The sequence below is a fragment of the Anastrepha obliqua genome, chromosome 3 (assembly GCF_027943255.1).
Source record: "Anastrepha obliqua isolate idAnaObli1 chromosome 3, idAnaObli1_1.0, whole genome shotgun sequence".
Classification (NCBI taxonomy): Eukaryota; Metazoa; Arthropoda; class Insecta; order Diptera; family Tephritidae; genus Anastrepha; species Anastrepha obliqua.
This window is the reverse complement of record NC_072894.1, coordinates 107369476-107392789: the sequence shown is the minus strand read 5'-3', so window position 1 is coordinate 107392789 and position 23314 is coordinate 107369476. Positions and strand designations below refer to the sequence as shown.

General features: G+C 39.5%; 1 protein-coding gene across 1 annotated transcript in view; it reads left to right on the top strand.

Moving 5' to 3' along the window:
- Window positions 1–23314, top strand: part of LOC129242148 (protein TANC2) — a 78712-nt gene that overhangs the window by 7977 nt on the left and 47421 nt on the right. The window contains exon 3 of the mRNA XM_054878711.1: window positions 5341–5546. Coding sequence (XP_054734686.1) covers window positions 5341–5546 — 206 coding nt within the window. The remainder of the gene's footprint in view (window positions 1–5340; window positions 5547–23314) is intronic.

Genomic DNA, 23314 nt, shown 5'->3' with positions numbered 1-23314 from the left:
GTAAAAAAAAGCAAATTCTTGTGTTCCTTCTTTTATTGCTTTCAATTTATTGCCGAAAATTATTTTTGCTTATTAATACTGGATTGCCTGGGAGCCTGAAATTTTGAAGATCTGGAGAAAATCTCGAAAATAGATCCTCCAGCGCTGCTTAGATTTGCTAAAAGCGTTGACATACTACGAGATGTCTACTTCAAATTTGAATAGAGGTCAGTCTCTATCTGGTATCGCTTGGGACCAAAAGTCGTGGCTTAATGCCAGTCGGGTTAACCTCACCTAAGAAGAAATCTCATCAATAGAACTCAATAGAAACCAGCTTAGTAGTCTGCCTTAACCGAGTTCAATGTCCACTGTGGGCATAAGGCATTAAATGATAATAAAAAGCAGCCATCCCCCATACCATTTTCGGTCATGAAAGATCTTCTATTGAAAATCATATGTCGTTTAAAAACTACGTAAAACTGAAGCTCCCTCCAGTCGTGGTAAAACATCAAAATGCTCACTACGGTGTTTGTTGATTCGCAAATAATTCAGACCCCTACGATTAACATCGGCTGAGCCATTCGTGAGATAGAGCCAGAATTTGTCAACATAGAACTGAGAAAGATCGTCAATAACAGGCTGGTTTACTGCAGGGACAGCTGAGTCAATCATTTGAATGAACATTAACGCACTTTATCCACAGGCTAAGACCACTCACTGCATTGCTTTACAACCTTGATGGCAGCACTCGGATTACCAAACCCAGAGCTTTTATTGTTGCCTACCTAGCCGGCGGCCGCCGTAGCCGAATGGACTAGCGCGTGACTACCATTCTGATGACGACCCCCTGCAAACGAACTGATGTTTATGATTTTAGGGCATGCACTTGAAATGTCCGGTTCCTTAATGGGGAAAGTGCCTCTGCTCGGCTGATTAATGTCCTCGTGAGAGCAAAGGCTGACATCACTGCCATTCAAGAGATGCGATGGACGGGGCAAGGCAAGAAGAGCATTGGACCTAGCGATATCTACTAGCGATATCTACTACAGCTGTCATATAAAAGAGTGCAAATTCGGTATTGGATTTGTTGTGGGAGAGACACTTCGTCGCCAAGTGCTTTCGTTCACTCCGATGGATGAGCGTCTCACAGTAATCCGCATCAAAGCGATTATGCACCCACGCCCCGACGGAAGAGAAGGACGATGCGATCAAAGATCCCTTCTATGACCGTCTGGAACGTTCCTATGAGTACTGCCTAAGCTATGATATAAAAAACATGCTTGGTGACTTCAACGGAAGCGTAAGCAAGAAGTGAATTTTGGTCCCACAGTTGGAAAATTCAGCCTGCACAACGAAACATCCGGTAACGGACAAAGGCCGATAGACTTCGCCGGGGCTCGAAACATGGTAGTCTGCAACATCAGACTCCGCTTAGAAAAATACATCAAGCTACTTGGCTGTCTCCTGATCGAAAAACGTGAAACCAGATAGATCATGTTGTGATAGATGGAAAACACGCTTCTAGTGTTTTAGATGTATCGACTCACATCATTATCTTGTTGCAGCCAAAATACGGACAGGTTCGAGTCTCCGTGAAACATCAAAATCAAAAAAAAAATGTATAAAAAATAATAGCGGTCACCCTGCGGGAGGCAATGGCAATCCTGAGTTTCTGCTATGAAAAAAGCTCCTCAAAAAGGCATCTGCTGTTCGGAGGCCTCGTAAAACTGAAGGTCTCTCCATTTGTGAAAAACATTAAGACGCTCACCACAAATATGAGAAGGAGCTCGGCCTTACATCCAAAAGCAGCACCAATTATATACTTATCTTGAACCTGTTCTCTATTTTATCACGATTTTCAAATCTAAAAAGAAACTCATTAGAACACCCATTAAACTGACCATACCTTTTCAGCCGCACCCACCCAATCAAAGCAATTCAAATCGACTGCTCGAAACTCATAATAATAATGTAATTATTGGATCGCTGCACCAACACTAATCGATACAATGCAATGCCCAGTATTACGAGGAGTATTACGAGTAATAAGCTAAGCTAAATTACTACAAACGAGCAACAATAACAACGATCACTTTACCAATCAGTCGTTCATTACAATAGACAGTGATTAGTAGCGTAGAATTCGTGAACGTTTAGTGTCATTAAAAATCGCTTTTTTGTACAATTTTATAAGGCTTGTTAAGCGTTGAAGGAACGCAGCGCCGCAGAACAATAAACCCAACTTCCACCATTTACCCGAGTAGTTAGTAAAGTATTGCAACAAAACAAAAAACAAGCGAAGTGGTATTACCTACACTTATGCCATATACATACATATAAATATCCCCGTACAAGCACATACATACTTATGTAGTTGGTATAAGTGGCCAAAGAGCTGTTTGAAAAGAGGTTAAGAGCAACCAACGGTTTAGACTCGCGGCGATCACACTCAGTCAGTCATTCACTCACGCCAACTGACTATAGACAGCTTCTGCAGTTGCAGTTCTAAGTAACTACACGCATACATACATATTTCTGCTATATTAGAGCGCAGATAAATAGAAAAAAGGCACGCAAATATTTGTTAAGTATGAATGGTTGTATGCGTGTGTGTATGTATGTGTGCCGCTGGCTGCCGATCGCTTGAATTGCAGATCGTTTGCACAATTGATCGTTTGGTTTGTTATTCGCTGTTGGCCATTTGCTTTTAGCTTGCAACTTTTTTTTCGTTTCATTGGCCCTATTATGCCAATCGCTAGCCGGGTGATGGTGTGTGCACCGTCGCGCTGCCTGTAGTGCAAATTGTTGCAGCTGCGTGCTGTGTTGTACTCGTAACAATTTGAAATCGATCTCCTTCACTCTCGATCGTTTCACAGATGCAGCGGCAATTCATTGGGAATGCAAATTTTTTCGATTTTATTGTAGTTGTTTTTGTGTTTATTTTTCAAGCGGGAGTCAGCCATCAACCGATGTTCAGTAGATATTTTTTATTGTATTTGCATGTCGTAAATTTGCATAAACACGGTGCGATTTATCAGTTGGCATTGTTGCTTCAATTTTTTATTTTTATTTTTGCTGTTATTTTTTTATTGCATTTATATTGCAATTCTTGTTGCCATTTATTTGTTTAACTCTTGCACCACAACGTTTATGGCACCGCTTTCAATCCATAACTAGAATACCACCTTCAATTCACTGTCCGAGGGTTTGTCACGAAAGATAAGTAAATTTTTCGATAGTACTGAAAAATATTTTTAAAATCAAAATATTGTAATTTTGTAGCAGAAAAGTTCTATTACATCAAATAAATTGCTGGGTATAAAAAAGGAAAATTGGAAAACAATTTTGCATACGAATTCTGATTTGGGTTTTCGCCGCATTAAAATAAAATAATAATAATAATTCATCATTAAAAATTGCATCATATAAAGGTTGGGGTAAAAGTTCGTAGCGTTATATATATATATATATATATATATATAGGTATATATGTATATATAATTGGCGTGCACCATTTTTAGGTGTTTGCCAAGCTCCTTCTCCTATTTGTGTATCTTGATGTTATTCCGTTAATGGAGGGACCTACAGTTTCAAGCCGACTCCGAACGGCATATATTTTTTATGAGGAGCTTTTTCATGGCAGAAATACACTCGGAGGCTTGTCATTGCCTGACGAGGGGCGACCGCTATTAGAAAAACTTTTTCTCCATTTTGGTCTTTCAACGAGATTCCAACCTACGTTCTCTCTGAATTCCGAGTGGTGGTCACACACCAACACATTCGGCTACGGCGGCCGCGTAGCGTTTCGTTGCGTTTTACCGAAGACTTTTATTTAAAAGAAAAACAATAAGTATATCAAAAAGTTAATCTGTTCGCCGTTGCTGTTTACAACCGCTTTCCCACCTCTTGACAAATTTGTTGGTGCCCTTCCGCCAAAAATAGCCTGATGTAGTGTCAAAGAAGTTGTTGAGCCTATTTGTTATCGAAGGCAACGCCCTTCATATTGTCTGACAGGGGACGGAAAAGATGGTAATCGATCGGTCGGTGCAAGGTTCGGAGCTTACGGCAGATGCTGAAGGACCTCCCATTCGAGCTCTTGGAGTGCGGCTTCGATGACTTGTGCAACATAGGACTTGGCGTTGTCGTGAAGGAGTATTATTTGACAATGTCGATCAGGTCTTTCCAGTCGAATAGCCTCATTCACGTGGCGTAGCTTGGCAATGTAGAGCTCCTTGTTCACCGTGGCATTCTTTTTGAGCATTTCCGAGTGCACCATTCCCTCCCAGTCCCACCAAACACATATCATGATCTTCTTTAGATGAAGATCCGAGTTGACTCTGGGCTTTGGTGTACCTCCTGGAGCCCCCCACTCCTCTCTTTGCTTCGTATTGATGTAGAGGCACCATTTCTTATCTACCGTGACAAATCGGTACAAAAAGCGCTGTTTATGACCGCGTGTTGCTCGATGAAGGGCGAGATGTTTAGAAGCAATTTGATGGCGACTTTCTTTGTTATTTTCGTTGAGCTCGTGAGGTACCCAGGCTCCCAATTATTCGATAAAACCCATTGAATTAAGGTGCGTGAGAATGGTTTTATGATCGCAGTTCATTTTTTCCACTAATTCACGACTGGTTTGGCATCCGTTCTCATTTGAAAGTGATTTGAGACGTTCTTCATCGAATTCAGAAGACCCTCCGCTGCGGGACATGTCATCGACGTTAAAGTTTGCAAACCATTTCCGTGCTGTAGAATCGCCCACGACACCTTCTCCATACACGTCGCAAATGTTAGGGGCTGCTTGGGCAGCTTTTTGACCTCGATGAAATGCAAAGAAGAGCAGGTGTTGAAAATGTTGATTTTTGCCTCCTGGGTATTCCATTTCTAAGCCGCAAAACTAATAAAAAATTAAATAACTCAAATATAGAATCAACATGGATTAGTAGAGCAGAAAGAGTTCTATCGAATGCATACTTACCCTTTTCCAAACTTGTGCATTAATCGGTTATTGTCTAATAGGTAATCATGCCAGAAGGATGGGCGTTCCATACTAAGATTATTGTAGAGGCTGCTGCAATACAAAAGCGGAGGAAACTATTAGACACCTCCTTTGTGAGTGTGAGGGATTAGCTAGAAGAAGACTTTACACGCATGGTAGTGGATTTTTAAAAAAACTCAAAAGTTTGTACCAAACCAAAAATCACAAACAAACCCATTTTACTTATTTATGTATATATTTCTCGCATTTGCCTAGCTTTTATGTTTTTTATTTGAATTTTTGCACTTTAATCTATTTTTCTAATTTTTTACTATTTTTTAATATTTCTCTCTTTCGCACCGCACAATCACACCGCGCGTGCACAGATGTTGATTGCAATAGCAATGCTCAAGGCTATGACACGGGCATCGGTGGTTCGACATCGACAATTGTCAGCCCTCTGGGCTCGCCGCAGCCACAACTGAGATCGCAAGTGCAACAGCAACACCATCATCAACAGCAACAGTTGCTGCAGCTACAACAGCAACAGCAACAACGTTCAAATGCTGCCGCATTGGCGCGTTACATGCAGGTGAGTCCAGACTACAATTACGTCATACACACACATACTCGTATGCATACACATGCACCATGAACAATATTTAAATATGCGCCCGTACTTCGATTACATCCTAACCTCCTAAAACCACTCGACGTAGCATTTGGAGTGTCCGCTTCAAATGTTTGTTGCGCGCTGGTGTTAAGTGTTTACCACATTTGGTCTGTGATCGAGTACCGACAAAATAATTGAGGTAGTATATCCACCGACTAACCAAGCGTCAAGTGAGTGCCAAGTGACTTTATTTTTTATTGACTACGACTGGCGTTTGTGAGTATGGATGGAGTTAGAGCGCGCCGTCCCCCCACCCTCATGGTATGTATGGGCAATTCAATCTGCTGTTATTTGCATTTCTTTGTTCGTGATTGCTGGCCATTCAGCCAGTCAGCCAGTCAATCACGTCATTTTTATTTTTATTTTTGTTTCTTTTTTCGTTTTTTGTTTGTTTTTTCTTTTGCTATCATAAGCATTTTACATTGAAAACTCTTCGATTACTCACACAAATGTTTGATCGGCAATTCGATCTCACATTCGATCTTTGATCTTCCCTCGTTGTTTGTTGGCTTGTGCACTTCTGTTGTACTTTTATTTTTATTTTCACTGCCACTTGATTGGCATGGGATTTGTATGTTTTCTACTTCGTTTATTCGCTTTTCTCCCTGTTTATAACGCGGCTTGGTTTTTACTCATAAGTATTTGTTATTTCTTCAAGTTTAACTTTCTTCACTTTGTCAAGTTTTTTTCTTTTTATTTTATTTTATTTCTACCACCCGTACACTTGAATGGTTTCTTGCCATATTCTAGGCTTCTTTATCCCTCTGTCACAATGGCTCAGTTTTAAAGCGGCATAAGCTTGTCTTATTTATGTTCATGAAAACGTTTGCTCCTCGTTTTCTGTGTCTTAATATTTGTTACCCGCTTGTGGTGTAGTGGTTTGTTGTTTTTGTTTTGTAAAATTAGTTAAATGTCAAATTGATATTTTAATACCAGGCGCGTAACATGAGACTTACATTTTTTATTCACCTGATCAGTGAATTGAGAATGACACGAAATAAGCAAAACCAAAAGGGTGAGGCAGCGTACCCAGATCTTTCAAAGCTCCAAAGCTTCAATACTTTAATATTTACGATTTACGCAGCTTATATTCGTTGGAAATTAGTGAACCTCATAGTAATCTCGGTGTATGTTGTATAAATTAGATATAAATAAAAAAATATAAAATTAATAAAAAAATAAAAAATAAATAAAAAATAAATAAAAAATGAAAAATAATTATAATAATACGCAACCGAAGCAAATTTGTTCCATATTTCAAAATTTGTGGACGCCAACTGGAACTGTAAAAAGAATTCAAAGCCCAGCATGTGTTGATACCAAGGATTATAGATTACTAGGCTTGGCCACGTCGGCGGGGACTCGGCAGTGGAATTCTGCTCGCTCAATTCACGCGTATTCACACATTCGTCCAACCAGTCTAACACATGAGCGAATACTGTGTTAATTTTTTTTCCTTAATCACTAACACAATTTCAGTTTTTTCGTAAACAAAGCGCAGTCAAAATCAAATCACAGCTGCATCTGCTAATCAGCTGATTCCTTCAAAATAGCTGAGTGCCGCTTAACAGTCTGATATTGGTCATACCTCTGAAACCTGTTCACCATGGTTGAATCGGAGTTCAGTCGGCTTAGGGAGAATGGTTTCAAGTCATTGTGCTCCGGGTGAGGTTCCCCTTCTTGCCGAAAGCATTTAAAATACCCAATCAAGTTTGCAGAATAACATTTGGACTAGCCTGCACAGAGATGAAGAAACATTCTATGGACGAACAAACCAAAATTTTATTGTATGGAGGCAAAAAGGGGTTGATCTTACATTAGAAGACCTCCGAATTCGCGGTCTTCAGTATCCTCAGTATAGTAGCTTTATTTTAAGCGGCAGAGATGCACATTCTTTCGGTCACATTTAAGTTCCGTCTTTCAGCCTTTAAGCTGTTAGAAAAAACTGTCATTTTGGTGTTTCACGGAGATTTGAACCTACGTATTTCGGATTCTGAATGGTAGTCACGCACCAACCCATTCGGCTTCCGCGACTCGCATTGCCTTGGTGAAGAATGAATGCCTGAAACTAAGCGTCAATGTGCCAAATGGAAGGCCACAGACGAGCCTCCACCCAAAAAATCGCGTTGGGAGAAGTCGAAATCAAGTCGATGCTCATTTGTTTTTAGGATTCCAAGGGAATTGTCCACAAGGAGTTCGTGCCAACGGGCCAGATAGAAAATCTTAGCGTATTGAAGCGTTTATTCCATCGCATTCGTCGAATTCGCCCTGAATACCGCGAAGCAGGAAGCTGACGCTTATTGCATAATAATGCACCATCTCATCGCTCCATTCTTGTGACTGATTTCTTGACTAGAAATCGCATTTTAACCATCAATCACTCACCGTATTCGCCTGATATGGATCCCTGTGACTTCTACCTATTCGGAAAATTGTATTTGGCCATGAAAGGAAAACGTTTTGCGTCCGTAGAGGCCATCCAAAAGGCTTGTGCCGACCTCCTGAAGGACATTCCGGTCAATGACCCGAAACACTATTTCGAAAAGCTTTTAGATCAGGCAAAATAGTGTATCGAGGCCAGAATAAAGTTCCTGTCGTTTCTATTTTAGCTCAGTCTTCTTTATTTTGGACTTCATCCTGTACCTTTAATGCACTTTTCAATAGAAATATGTTACTGTTTGGATTTCCTCCACAAATCTGATGACGAAAGTGACATTATCTTCCGTCATCATCAAACACACCAACAATGATGGGCCAGATGAATGATGGTAATTTTTTTTTAAGAAATACACATAAAATTTTCTCAAATAGATATACTTAATTTTTTTCATGAGTATTTAAAGAAGTTGCTGGGAATCAAAACGCCAACATTATTAGAGTGGTTCGAATTTTCGTGACTTTAGTATGTTTGGTCTTAAAAATACTCTTATAAGGCAAGTGGAGTGCCTTGGGTAGGAAAAAAAATTTACTCCTCAGCATCAGCCTGTACTTGGTAATGTTTGTCAAGCAAAATGGAACACATGGCAACTATAGCCTTACTTACTCACTCACTGACTCACTCTTTCGCACAAACACACCTTTTTGTGAGTTGACATCACAACATTTTAAAGCGCTTACAATCGACTTACACAAAATTTAACTCTCCCAAGCATGAATATCAAATGGCACTTCTGCCAACAACAAAAAGAGTATTCAGATATCCACGCGGCGTAGTGTTTAACCCCTGACTTCAAAGATGCTTTTTTTCAATGTCTGTATCATTTGTATTAATTTTTTTTTTTTTAAGATTCGGTTGAGTTGCACTGCTGTGTGCCGGTGACAGCTACCTAAAAATGTTGGAAGGTGTAAGGAGCTGCAGCGATACCGCAAGTAACATGAGGCGCGTCTGGTCAGACTCTTTTTTCCAAAGCGATAAAGCCACAACGCAATCAGCTACTTGAGCGCAATTGACAGTTTTTAAGTTTGAGTTTGAAGTTTGCCTCTTATTGCTTTCCACTTCTACTTAAATTTTGCAACTCCGGAAATTAGGTCAAAAGTGGTGGCTGGCAGAAGAAAACACTTAAACAAATACTTTAGAGTTTTTACACTTTGTGCTGTTGATTTTCGGTGTGTGCCACAACTTTGGATGCGGCATGTTGCGATTTATTGCTGCCACTTGGGAGGAGATTTTGTTTTTGCCATCAACGTGTGTTTTTGTTTTTTTGCTGGCACTTGGGAAGAGATTTTTTTTGCCATAAATTTTTTTTTTGCCACAAATTTTTTTTGAAACTTGGTTTTTATTTATAACTTCATTTTATTTTACTTTTCCGCACTTTTTTTCTGTAGTAATAAAACCGCAACAATGCAAACTACTCGAATTGTTGTTTGTTTTGTCTGCTTTCGAGTGCATGCACGTCTCAGCAGTCAGTCAGTCAGTTGGTCAGCGTGTGCGCCTGCGCGCTTTACTTTTCTTGCGCCTTTGCATTTGACACGTGACATGGGATTTCACTTTAGACGTCAGCGCATATCATTTTTCCTGCGAGCAGACTGTAATCGCATCAGTGCATGCAACGCATGAAGCGGCGGCCGACAGCCGTTGAAGAGGCTCAACACGCAAAACAGTCATACCATATAGCTCAAGAGGCAAGCTGCTAAGCACTCAATTTGCACTGGCCACTGTACGGCAAAAAATCGGGGGCACATGTCAATTCAGCACATCCGTGGCCAGCCAGCGAAGAAACCAACCAACAAACAAATATCGAAGCTTGCCTCCAACTAACTTCAATTAAAAAAAAAAAAAACAAACATCTAGTGCTGTTAGTACGCCCAGCTATGCTGCTACAAATGGTGTCCCGGGTGGTCGCTGGCGCTGATTGACTTGGCCAACAGCCAACAACAGGCTGCAGACATATATGTATGTATGTGTATCTATATATGTACATACATACATGTGACTATTGTCAGGTTTCCCTCATCTATTCCAGCCACTCGCCTACTTAGTATATTAGAAGTTGCAAGCCGATTTGTCGTTTGTGTCTGCGCGTGCGCAGTTGCGCATTGCACGTAAATTGATATTTAATTGTCGCCATATTTTCATTAATTCACAGCCATAAACTCCATTAGCATTTTACCAACCATTAACCATACATTATACTTTTACCATTATTTTACCTATTCCCACTGCATATTTGCCATTTTATTGCCGTTGTATATTTTGCTCGATTTTATGGGTAACTGCTATGACAGCATAGTGTTGTTGACTGTCATTGTTGCTGTTTATTGTTGTTGTTGTTTTTGTGCGCATGCGTTTCATTTATTCATTCACTATCGATGCGCGTACGTTTGTATGCCAGTGACAGTTTATGCATTTGCGTTTAGCGGAGCCAGTGCCTCCGTCAACATCATCATAATCACATTGCAACAATCAACGTCATCTGCGCAGTAAGAAAGCCAATCTACCATTGGGATTGACAAGGCTAAAGCAAATCGATTTTTTTCCTAATGAATATTGATGAGCAATACTAAATATATACGGCCGCGTAGAACTGGATTAGCTAGCGCTTGGTGGAGACACATTTTTATTTATAGGAGCTGTTAAATAAACAAGTTAATGGCATACGAACGGCAATTATGTGCTTGTGGAATGTTTTTCTTATTGCATTCAGTGGACGCAGAAATGTATATAGAGGGTGGTCAGATTGGAGGCACTTTTTCAATAGAGTTTTTTTTTGGCAGATTACGCGTGACTACAGTTAAACTAAATGCATAATTTTTTTCAATATTCATTGACATTTCATCATGTCGCAGAATTACGCATCACGCAAAACAAACGCTCTGCGAAAAGTGTTCACCGCGCGCGTTGGTACCCGAATTTTATTTAGCGATCAGGTCCTTTTTTGGCTTAATCACTATGTCAGTAAGCACAATTGTCTTATTTGGGTTGAAGAGCAGTCCGAAGTCACTCAAGAAAATCCATTGAAAACAACAGTATGGTGGGGCTTTTGGGCTGGAGGAATCATCGGTTCATGGTGAACGCTATCGCTCCATGCTAAATGACTTTTTGATGCCGGAAATTGAAGCCCGTGATCTCCACAACATTTGGTTCCAATAAGACGGCGGACGGCGCTACTTGCAATGAGCAATGAACTTACTGCGTCGTCGTTTCGGTGACAATTTATCTCTCGTATCGGACCAGTGGATTGGCCACCAAGATTGTGTAATATAACATTTTTGGATTTTTATTTGTGGGGGTATGTAAATTCTAAATGGTTTGTGAATAAACCAGCTTCGATTGAGGTATTGGAAGTTAACATTACTAAAGTGCTCCAGCGAGGAAGACGGTGTTTACGGATGGACGAATTTCGCCGAGTAATAAAGATCGCCCAATCAATTTGAATTTTCGTTGTTTTATTTCAATTTAAAATCCGATACCTCTACATTGATCACCCTATATATGCACGACTATATGAGGCTTTTAAGTATTTAAAATAATAGGTGAAATGAAAACTTCTGAGCGTTTCGTCGTTTTATTTCATAATCGAAAATAACATAGCTGAATTATCTGATTTTTGTTGATTAGGATGGCCAAAAAAAAACGTTTCTTCCTGATGCAGTCGAATGGGTTGGTGCGTGACTACTATTTGGAAGTGCACGAGTTTGAAGCTCTGGGCATAAAACAATGTTTTAAACAAATGTTTTATAAGTTTTTTCTATTTTTCCTGCGGCCGTCCATCAGTAGGAAACGGCAAGCCTCCTGTTTCGAAAAAAGCTCCTCATCCATCCATTTGCCGCTCAGAGACGGCATAAAACTGTTGATCTTGACCTTATATTTTGACAAGGTTTGACTGTTTATTTTTTAAATTTATACAAAAACCATATAACGCAAAGTTTCAAACTTCGTAAAAAATGTATCAAAATTTCAAAAATTTTAATCAGAATTTCTGAAAATATTCAATATTCACAATATTTTATAAGAGCGTACAATTTTCGGCGTATGCCGATGATATCGATATCATCGGTCTTAACAACCGCGCTGTTAGTTCTGCCTTCTCCAAACTGGATAAAGAGAATAAGCGAATGGGTTTGGTGGTGAACGAGGACAAAACGAAGTACCTCCTGTCTTCAAACAAACAGTCGGCGCACTCGCGTATCGGCACCCACGTCACTGTAGACAGTTATAATTTCAAGGTTGTAAAAGACTTCGTTTATTCAGCCTTGAAATCCAACGTAGAATCTCTCTTGCCAACAAGTGCTACTTTGCACTAAGTAGGCAACTGAGCAGTAAAGTCCTCTCTAGACGAACAAAACTAACACTCTACAAGACTCTTGGAGTGTTTGAGAGAAAGATTCTGCGGAAGATTTTTGCGAATATCGCAGACGATGGAACGATGAGTTGTATGAGTTTTACGACGACATAGACATAGCGCAGCGAATAAAGATCCAGCGGCTACGTTGGCTGAGTCATGTCGTCCGAATGGATACAAACGCTCCGGCGCTGACAGTATTCGATGAGGTACCAGCTGGTGGTAGTAGAGGAAGAAGAAGACCTCCTCTGCGTTGGAAAGATCAGGTGGAGAAGGACTTGGCTTCACTTACTGTGTCCATTTGGCGCCCGTTAGCACGAGAAAGAAACGACTGGCACGCTTTGTTAAACTCGGCCAAAATCGCGCCAATTAAGAAGAAGAAGAATTTATGGTCCACTACAGTTTGGTATAGAAAAATGCAAAATTCAAGACACACTGATTTTTGAGAATTTTTTTCGGTCGTGGTCTTGTGCATGTTCTCCATTTAACAGCTACTGTTGTTGAAGTGGTTGAGTATTTCTACTGAAATAATCCTAATTAGCGAATGGCGCCGTTTTACTACCACTGTTCTCGTGTGATGTCTGTGGTTTTTTTTTCAGCCAGATCCATTTCGTGAGATCCAAGTATAGCAGCAAACTTTATATATCTAAGTTTGAGATTTAATTAATTTGCTGTAAGCCCGGAAAGGGCGAAATCTTGCTCTAGCTACACCTGCACTTTCGCATAAATAGTCTGACAGTCTCTGCAGAGTAATTTGAAGCCAATGACCAAACAATTTTAGTTCCTCTCTACAATGTAAGACTAGTGTGGATGAAATCGAATTGGAATCTAAGAACTTGATAGCTGCTTGACTGTCTGAAAATATAGCTACTCTTGCACCAACTTCCTTGTAGAGTGTTAGTGATTTGCATGGTTTTCTGATTACTTATAGTTCTGCCTGGAACACGCTGGCATAGTCAGGAAGTCTAAATATATATATATATATAATTGGCGCGTACACCCTTTTTGGGTGTTTGGCCGAGCTCCTCCTCCTATTTGTGGTGTGCGCCTTGATGTTGTTACACCAATGGAGGGACCTACAGTTTCAAGCCGACTCCGAACGGCAGATATTTTTAATGAGGAGCTTTTTCATGGCAGAAATACACTCGGAGGTTTGCCATTGCCTGCCGAGGGGCGACCGCTATTAGAAAAATGTTTTTATTAATTTCGCTTTCACCGAGATTCGAACCAACGACCTCTCTGTGAATTCCGAATGGTAGTCGCGCACCAACCCATTCGGCTACGGCGGAAGTCTAAATGATTTGGATAATTTGAGGAGCTCCGAATAGAGGTCAGCTCCAACGCCACAGTTATTCTTAGAACCATCTGTGTAGATTTCAATGACGAATTTAACAATCACCGTCGCAGTTACCACTTCGGAATTTTGAAAACCACTTTTGCGCAGTCCTTACACCCACGGTATCCTCTCCGTAAACAGTGGTTATTTCTGCAGCAGCAGTTGTTGAATTTTTACCACTTTTATAAAAAAAATACAAAATATATCTCTTATACGCGTTCGAAATTCCATTTTATTTTTTAACAACACGTGTTTCTATCCGCGATTAAAATCACTTGTTGAATGCACAACATATCAAAGAAAATATAAATAGTTCCGTTATATTCCGCGAATAATTTTTTGTATGCAAAAATCATACAAAAGTGAAATTATGGGTAAGCTACGCACGAACTTATGGACTGACCTGATATTTAATGCTAAAAATTTCAAAATATTTAATGTTAAAAATTTAAAAATATTTAATGCTAAAAATTTCAAAATATTTAATGTTAAAAATTTCAAAATATTTAATGACAAAAATTTTAAAATATTTAATGATAAAAATTTCAAAATAGATTTTTTAAAGTATAAGTGTAAAGTATCTATACTTTTTAAAACAAATTTTTTTTTTGGTCAAAAACTAATAACCATTTTTGTTTACAGTAGAAGGTGTTAGCAAAGTGTTTTGCTACAAAAAAAGAAATTCCAAATAATAATGCATAATCGAAACTACTAAGAAAATAATGGTCCTAAAAACTCCTGGTAAAAATTTAAAGTTTTGATAAAATTTTCTGAATTTTTACTAAATTTATTTAAATTTCGAAACTTTGCTTTATATTGCAAGTTGTTGTTGTTACTATATTATATTGTGGAAAGAATTATGAGACAAACTGTATATACCCCACTATCAATAGACCAACTCACCCATAGGCCTGTCACAATGAGTCCTTTGCGTTCGTTGCGGCACTTCTTTACACTGTTGTCATTTTCGCCGCAAAAGGTGAAAGTTGCCATTTTTGTGCATTCCGCCATGGCGTATGGCACGTATGTGTCTCTTTTTACTCAAATACACCTAATCTATTTTGCTGTCAGTCAAATTCGTTGCCGCAACAGACGGAACGGACCCATTGTGACGGGTCATTCATTTCATTATTGTGCTTGAAAATCCATAGCATACATTTAGGTGCGCACTCCCAAATCATTTTTATTTGCGCGTGAACTAATTTAGTTTTTATGACAATAAATTTTTTTGATAATAAATTTTTGCAGTAAATAAATATCGGCTTCTAATTCATTCATTCAATCATTTGTTGTCACTCAGTGTCAAAATATTGGAGTTGCAAAAGTTTAGCAGCTTAATTCGTAATGCATTCACGCTCGTACATTTCAACACCTTGTAAATTCATGCAATTTTGTGTTTTTCGAACGAAATCTCCATTGACAGCTGTCAATCAAAAATGAACTTTACAAAAAATGTACCATTTTTATTATTGATAGAACTGCAAAATAATTAAATTACAGCAAAAAACAAGCCGCACTGCATAAACATAATTACATTACAGCGTTAAAAGTAGCGACAATGAATGGAAATGACGTGAAACCCGAAAACGCGCAATAAAAACATAAATTAACAACTGTGTAAAAGCAATGCAACTAATAGCTGCACCACAATAAACCACGATAAATATAATTGTAAATTAAAACAACAATACAAATACAGCCAATAACCGCTAATTAGTGTCAATTTGAAAATTTTACAAGCAACAATTTGAACCTGCTGGGAGTTGAACGAACGAATTACTGATTGTTGAATGGCGTAATAACAACAAAAACAAAATAAAGAAACAAAAAAACATGAGATTCGGAAAAGTGTTGTTTGTAAAAACACGATTCAGCAGTTGTTATAACAAATGTACAGACAATTACAACAACAATCTAATAATAATAAACATGCACACATTTGCTCATACACTTAGCCTTAATTGAGCATTAAAAAATCCTACTAATTAGCACCAAAATGTTCAATAGCCAGTTGGTGGATTTTTTTTATGAAACTCGATGTGATTTTAAATTGTGCTGAAATGCCGATTGATTGGCCACGAAAGCGATTAACTGACGCGCGCACCTTAATTCGCCAATGATGGGATGTCTGTCGAATGTCTTGAGTGATAGCTGCAGTTGAAAGTGAGCAAGTACGCAGATATAAACACATACATAAACTATATATGTATTGTATATGTACATGAATAGGGGTTTCCAATAAGATCGCGTCGATGTTGAAATCAAATAAACCCAGTTGTATGCTTTTTTTTAATTATCGAAGGGGGAATCTACATAGATACCATCACAAAGACGACATGCACAATTTATACTGCTTGCTAAAACACACCTCAGTCGGGACCACTGCCAGTCAGTAATTGGACTGGCAAAACAGTACGCCTACGTACTAAACCCTGAACTCCGTCTTCTCCACCACTCTACCTGCGATACTAGTTAGCTAAAGGGTTTTCCAATAAGAGGTGTTATTCAATGTTGAGATCAGTGGTTTCGTTGCTTGTGTGGCACGTAACGCCGTCTTATTGAAAATAAACGTTGTCCAGATCAATATCATCCAATTCCGGCCATAAAAAATCGTTAATCATCTCTAGATAGCGCAATCCATTCACGTTATCTGTTGCTCCAGCTTCATTTTCGAAAAAGTAAGGTCCAATGACTACGCCGGACAATAAACCGCATCATACAGTCACACGTTGAGGATAGAGAGGCTTTTCAACAATAAGTCTTGGATTTTCTGAGCCCCAAATCAGACGACTTTAGTGGAAATGGGCCTCATCACTCAAGATGATTTTTCGATGGAATTCCGGATCATTTTCATGGATGTGAACGACCCAATAAGCAAAGACACGACGTTGTTGATGATCGGCCGGCTTGAGTTCTTGTGTTAACTGGACTTTATAAGTCTTAAGACCTAAATATTTATGCAAAATACGGTGTAATGACGCTTGCGGAAAGCTTAATTCCAAAGAACGACGAGGAATGGACAAACCTGGATTTTCTTCAACACTTTCGCCTACAATAGCAATATTTTTGGCTGTTCTTCAGCGACGTGCACGGGTTTTATTCTTCATCTCACTAACTTGTCCCAACAGCTCGAATTTTTTTACAAATTTCTGCATTGCGGTCCGACAAGGTGCTTCACGATGACCCAAAAATGTTCGAGTTTTACGAACCGAATTTTCACCATTTTTATAGTGAATTTTAATCATTTCAATGCGTTGTTTAAGCGTGTATCGTTCCATTTTTATTAATGACGTAGTTTCTACTTGTCAAATATAAAAAAATGACAGCTTTAAAAGTGACATCTACCAAAATAGCGGGCTATTCGAAATAACACCTGTTGTTGGGAAACGCTTTATATAGCTTCGCCAATTGTATCTATTGTGTCCTCTAGCCTGTTCAATATATCTTAACTTTCTCTGAGTTATTGCAACGAATGCAGCTACTTCCTCCCACCTTTCTTCCGATTCCATCATGTAGCCAACTATGCCGGTTGCATGTGGAAGTCTACTTCCCTCCGTGAAGCGCAAACATTGGATACTGACATGTGTCATGTGACAGGATGTATCACCAAAACTACGGTTGAGCCATGGTCTTAACTCAGGAACCAGTTTATAAGTCCATAGCCCTTTATTGGAGGTATTCCATCGATCTTGTCACCTTGTTAGTGAGGCAAATCTCTCTCCCTCTTCTCTCACCGTGTTTTTTATTTATTTCGGCATCATCGGCACATCTGTCGTAGAATCGCTTCATTTCGCTCAGGAATATACCCGTTAGTATCATGCCAGCTATGACAAACGCCGCGTCATCCGATATGGTTCTTTAGCCGCAACATGCCCCTTAGAGCACTTAGCCTATATACAGAGAGTAACTTTCGTCTGTTGCCCTTCAGCTTCACCGCATTTGCCCAGACTGGGGCTGCATACAGTAGGACTGAAGTAGCTACGTTCGCCAGCAGCTTTCGCCTAGTTGACTTTGAGTCACCTATGTTAGGTAGGATCCTTGAGAGTGCCGCTTGGATGCTCGCCGTTTTCTCCATCGCGTAGTTAATATGCGCCTTAAAATTTAGTCGACAGTCGATCATGACACCTAGGTATTTCAGCGCGGATTGAGAATATGCAGTTTGCTCTCCCACTCAGATTTTCATATTTTCGACTTTTTTGGGCTTGTTATCAGAACCGCCTCGGTTTCGTGCTCTGCCAGTTTCAGCCCCGCGTGTTCCAATTCTTCCATTCGTTCACCTTTTTTATCGCTTCATTTGTTACGTGCTCTACTTCTTGTAAGTGCTTAGCCACCGTCACTATTGCTATGTGATCCGCAAAGCCTATTATTTTTACCTCTCTGGGTACTGGCCTTGTCGTACATGATATTCCATAAAACAGGGGTCTAAAACTGATTCCTGGAGTACACCAACAGTAACTTTATAAACTGTTCCAGCACTGATTTCATATCTTAGTTCATTATCAGAGAAGTAACTTTTTAATATCCTGAAAAGATACGGCGGGATGCCGATTTTATGTAGGCTATCCAAGATTTGCGACCAACTGGCCGAATTAAAGGTATTTTTTATGTCCAGTCTGGTTACCGCACAGCATTTTTTGGGGCCCCCAACGCTACCTCCTTCCTTCTATTGCCTTAATAGCCCTGCTGACAACCATATTGAGAGCATCAACCGTCGATCGGTTTTTTCGAAACTGCATGGTACTCAAAGCTCCCTTTTACTCTAGTATAAGGACTAGTATATTACTGATAATATATTACGTTCCAGTATTTTGCTTTTTATGTCCAGTAGGCAAATCGGCCGGTACGAGGACGGATCACCGACTGCTACTTTCCCTTTTGATAACAACAAAAATCGTTGCCATGTCTACTATTTAGGAAAAACCTCCTTCGTTCAAGTATTTTTGCAGTACTGCAACAAACATTTCTGGACACAAGCGGATCGTCACCTTAAGGGCTACATTTGGTAGCACCGGATGACCCTGGTGCTTTTCGATCTCCGATTTCCTTGCACATTTCCATTATATCTGATGCCGATTCGCTGGGTGTTGACAAATTCCTCAGCTTCTACTCTCTCGACCCTAGGTCTCTGAGGAAAGGATAGGTAGGTAAGTGGAAGTGGCAGTCCGTCTTTAAACTAACTAATTTAGACCGTTGCCAATCCATTGTGATATCACAGTAGCAGCTTACTTTCTACTCCTCGTTAATTTGTTTTAAGTGCATTTTGTTTTAAGTGCAAACCCATCGATTTGTCTGACACTTATATCCCTACGGTCGTCAGTATCATTTAAGAACGATGAGCCAAAATATCTAAACTTAGTGTCATGCCACGCAGGAAAATGACACAGAAGATGTGTGACAGATTCTTCCTCCTTATCATTCTTGCAACTTCTCCAGTAGTCGAAATGAGGTGCATTCAATCTTTGAGCATGTCGATCTATGAGGCAGTGGCCTGTGATCAAAGCTACTAACATAGAGACGTTTCTCCTTCACCGATTAAGTAGCGCCTTTGAGCGTCTGACTTCCTATTTTGGCCTCTTTTGGGTGGACACCCAAAGAGTCCAAAAGAGTTGCCCGCTCAGAAGAGAGTAACTTCATCCGATACATAAGATTTGGTATAGAAAAAATTTCCTTTCAAGGGAGTTGACCACCTAATAGAGTTGTCCGTTGGGAGAGGTTACACTGTATGTATGTATATGAAAACATCAATTCCAAAAAGTTCATTCGCATGAAAACAGCTAATTGACATCTTCATCAGCATCTACTCCTGCTCCAATGAATACATGGCAAATGTAGCGCATGTGTCAACAACTGTTTCAAGAAAATATATTCAGAACAATAATAGCAGCAACTTGGACTAACAGCGAACGTTAACCAGCTTCACAAACCTTCACGAACGTGTCGCAAACAAAAGCCCATGGATGAGCGCAACCTGGTTTTGTATGTGCATACTCCTCTATACTCTTACATACATACATACTGACATACTCGTACTAACTGAAGGAACGAAACCGCAAAACCAGTCAGATAGTCGTGGCGTCCGCGTTCATCCGTGCGGTCTTGTGCCAACAAAGGAAGTGAGCCAATTGTTGACACGCCACTGGGCCAACAACACTATGTGGTACGTTTGTATGTTGCACGAGTCGTTTTGGTGTGGAAATGTGTGCTTATATATACAAACCGTGCATACATTCGCACATATTTTATATGTAAATGGAAAAGATGCATGCAAGTGGTCAGTAAATAGTGCAGAGTAGCAAATTGTGAACCAGTTTAATTCTATTTTTTTTGTTTGTTTTGTTCTTAGCCATGCAATGTTTGTCTTCCTTTGACTTATGGCGTGGCAAATACAAGCATACAACATAAGTTATGGGCTAAACGTTGTTTTGCCATAGCATATTGCGCTTTGACTCGCTCCAAGTTGTTACAAAATGCTTTAAATGGATTTAGAACTGGTACGAAAATACTGAGAACAGCTGCTACTGGCTTTTGTAATAATTGTTTTTTTTTTGTTTTTGGTGAAATATTTAGTGTACGAGATATGATTAGGAAATGGCGAAACTGGTGCTGTGAAACATTTTGTTATATATTTCATACCTATTTACGTACTATCACGAAGATCTCTTCATAACTGGCCTTAATCATAAATTTTTTTTTTCTCGGGACAGACAGCAGAAGTACAGCACTCAGACAACATTAAGTCAGTTGTACTGCACTCGGGTTCCCTTTTCCATTTTCTTTAAATCTACTCAACCTCCGAAGAAATCTGAATAGATTTGGCGATGTCGAGGAGCCAAGGTGGTCGCTTCTTGACACATCAGTGCCAAAGACCTCAGGCCTGATCCGAGCGAAGGCCGGGCAGACGCACAGAAAGTGGTCCGCCGTCTCATCCTCCTCTCCACATACTGAGCAGAGTGCACTGTTTGAGATGCCTACCTTTTCCATGTGCTTTGCCCATAGAAAGTGGCCCGTCATCAGTCCAACCAGCCGCCTACAGTCTCCTCTGCTTAGTGACAGGAGGAACTGCGACAGTTGATCGCACATGACAGCTAACATCAGTTTTGTCCATCCGCAGACTCTCTCAGTGCCTGCCAAGATCGCACATGGGTTAGAGTAACCCGTTTGCTAACCGTTTCTTTGATGGCTGCAGACGGGAGTGGCAGAACGGGGTCCAGGCCAAAGAAGTTGGCCTCAGAGTCCATTCTGCCTAAAGAGTCAGAGATCTCGTTGCCCACGATACCCCCGTGTCCCGGGACCCATGTTAGCATCATGCTATTATGTCTAGCGGATTTACAGGACTCGACTACCACTGATGTGGTTGGGGGGCTGTCTAAGGCCATGAACACAGCTAGACTGTCGCTGCAGACACATATAGATCTGCCTCTCCTTCTGTTTTCCAGTTTCCAAGTTCATTCATTCATTCTTGAACAGCATACATAAACACAGATGCATGCATTCCAAGAGCAAAGTGCAATTTTGTCCCGCTGGATTCCACTTAGACACCAGAGCCGGAGCCGGAGCCGGAGCCGTGCTCGGTCCTGGAGCCATCCGTGAAAAACAGTGTTTGCCGAGCTTATTTTCTAAGTTTGAACACAGTTAAGCCTCTGGCAGCCCCACACTGTATCTTTTGTCAAGTACGACTCTGGATGGCGTGGAGTCAAGAGGCATCGCCAGGATCGTTGGATCGAAGTCCATGCCTACTCTGATCGTCCAATGCCGGAGAGGGGCCGTACCAATTCCCTTTGTATTACAGCAGATGGCCTTCAAGGCCTCTCCTTGGATGAAAACATCAAGTGGTGGTAGACTAATCAAAGCATCTAATGTCGCGTCTGAAGTAGTTGGAAAAGCTCCGCCGCAACAGATGGCCACAGTGCGTTGTAGTCTTGATAAGGTCCCTCTGATTCCCCCGAGAGCGAGTCTGCTCATCCACACCACTGTTGCATTAGTGATAATAGATTTTATTATAGCCGTGTAGATCCATAGGACCTTGCTAGGAGAAATACCCTACGTTTTCCCAAAAACACTCTTGCATTGCCAGTAGGCTGTCAGTGCTTTGGATGTCTTTGTTTCAACGTGTGAGGCGTTGCCTGACGCGTATTTTAAATATGCTTGGTTTTGTCAAGGGTCAATTAAATTTGAAGATATTAACGTTGTTAAAATGCATGAAATTGAACTTTGACCCTCGATATATATTTTTAAATGCCGAAAAAAAAAGTTTTAGTCCCATCGACAAGAAAGGTCTATTGAATGTAATTTTTGGCCCATTTCAGTGAAACGGTGCATTTTGTTTACTTATACCGAAAACCGGAAAGCGCGCGATCTAGTAATGGTTACAAATTCACTACAATCACACCAGTTTGAGTGTAGTTGATTTCCTGGCAGGGTCATTAAATTTTTTTTACATATTTTCACTGATTTATTGCTTTGCCAATTTAAGTATATGTATGTATATACATATAATTAAAGTATTAAAGTGTGACAGATTGGTTAATGGATTTGCCCAAATTGTGGCCATGGAAAATCCTAACTGTAACTTAGTAAATATTGTGCCCTATAATTGTATTTATTTTGCAATTTTCTGGTAATTGTGGTGAAAGTCTTTCTCATATCTACAGCGATTTGCTTTCAAAATGTATTTGCAATACAAAAAATAAAAAATTAAAAGAAAGCCAAAATACACATATACATACAAATTAAATAAAGTAAAAAGTGCTGTGAACTTTGCAATAGGTAAGAGGTCAATTTTCGGCAAAACAAAAAAGCGAAATTTTTGGCAATTTTTATTTATTTGCTATTATATTTAATGGTGAACATAAATTCAATGCATTTTGCCAACTTTCTTCGAAATAAATCAGTGTGAAAGCGCCAAAAATTTCCGAATCGAATTTCATATGTAGATACAAACAAACATTTACACCAGGAAAACCCTAATCAAAGATACACAGAGAGGAAGGACACACTAAAGTTTCAATGCCCAATATTGATAATATTTTTCTAAAAATGAAATGTGATGAAAGGAAGGCCGAACTAGGAAAAGAAAAATCTTTGCTGGAACTCAGCCAATGCGGGCAAGAAATGTCTGAGGGGTCTTCTTAAGCGGTTGCATAAGTCCAGCAGAGCCAAAAATGCGCTTCAAGAAAAACTGTTTTTAGAAAGGTTAACAATAGAAATAAATGTAAAAAAATTGTAAACATTGTTTATCAGTACCTAAACTTTATAAAAAAAATTATTTTATTTTTTTCACAAAAATTAGTATATACAAAATCACGTGACCCAAAGTACAACGAAAAAAAAGTTGCTCCCAGGTCTGCATCATTTCTGCTTGAAATGTTGATGGATCCGTAAAAAGTAAAAACAATTCTCGTAGAATGAAGTTTAATTTCGAAAAATTTTACAATTTACGGTATTTAAAAAAAGTATGCGTTCTACGTCATAAATGTCACACTTTAATTATGTTTATAAATTTTTTTAATAAAAATATCAAAAATCCGGAATATTTCGAATATTAAAAAAAACCGCGTCAAAAATTATTT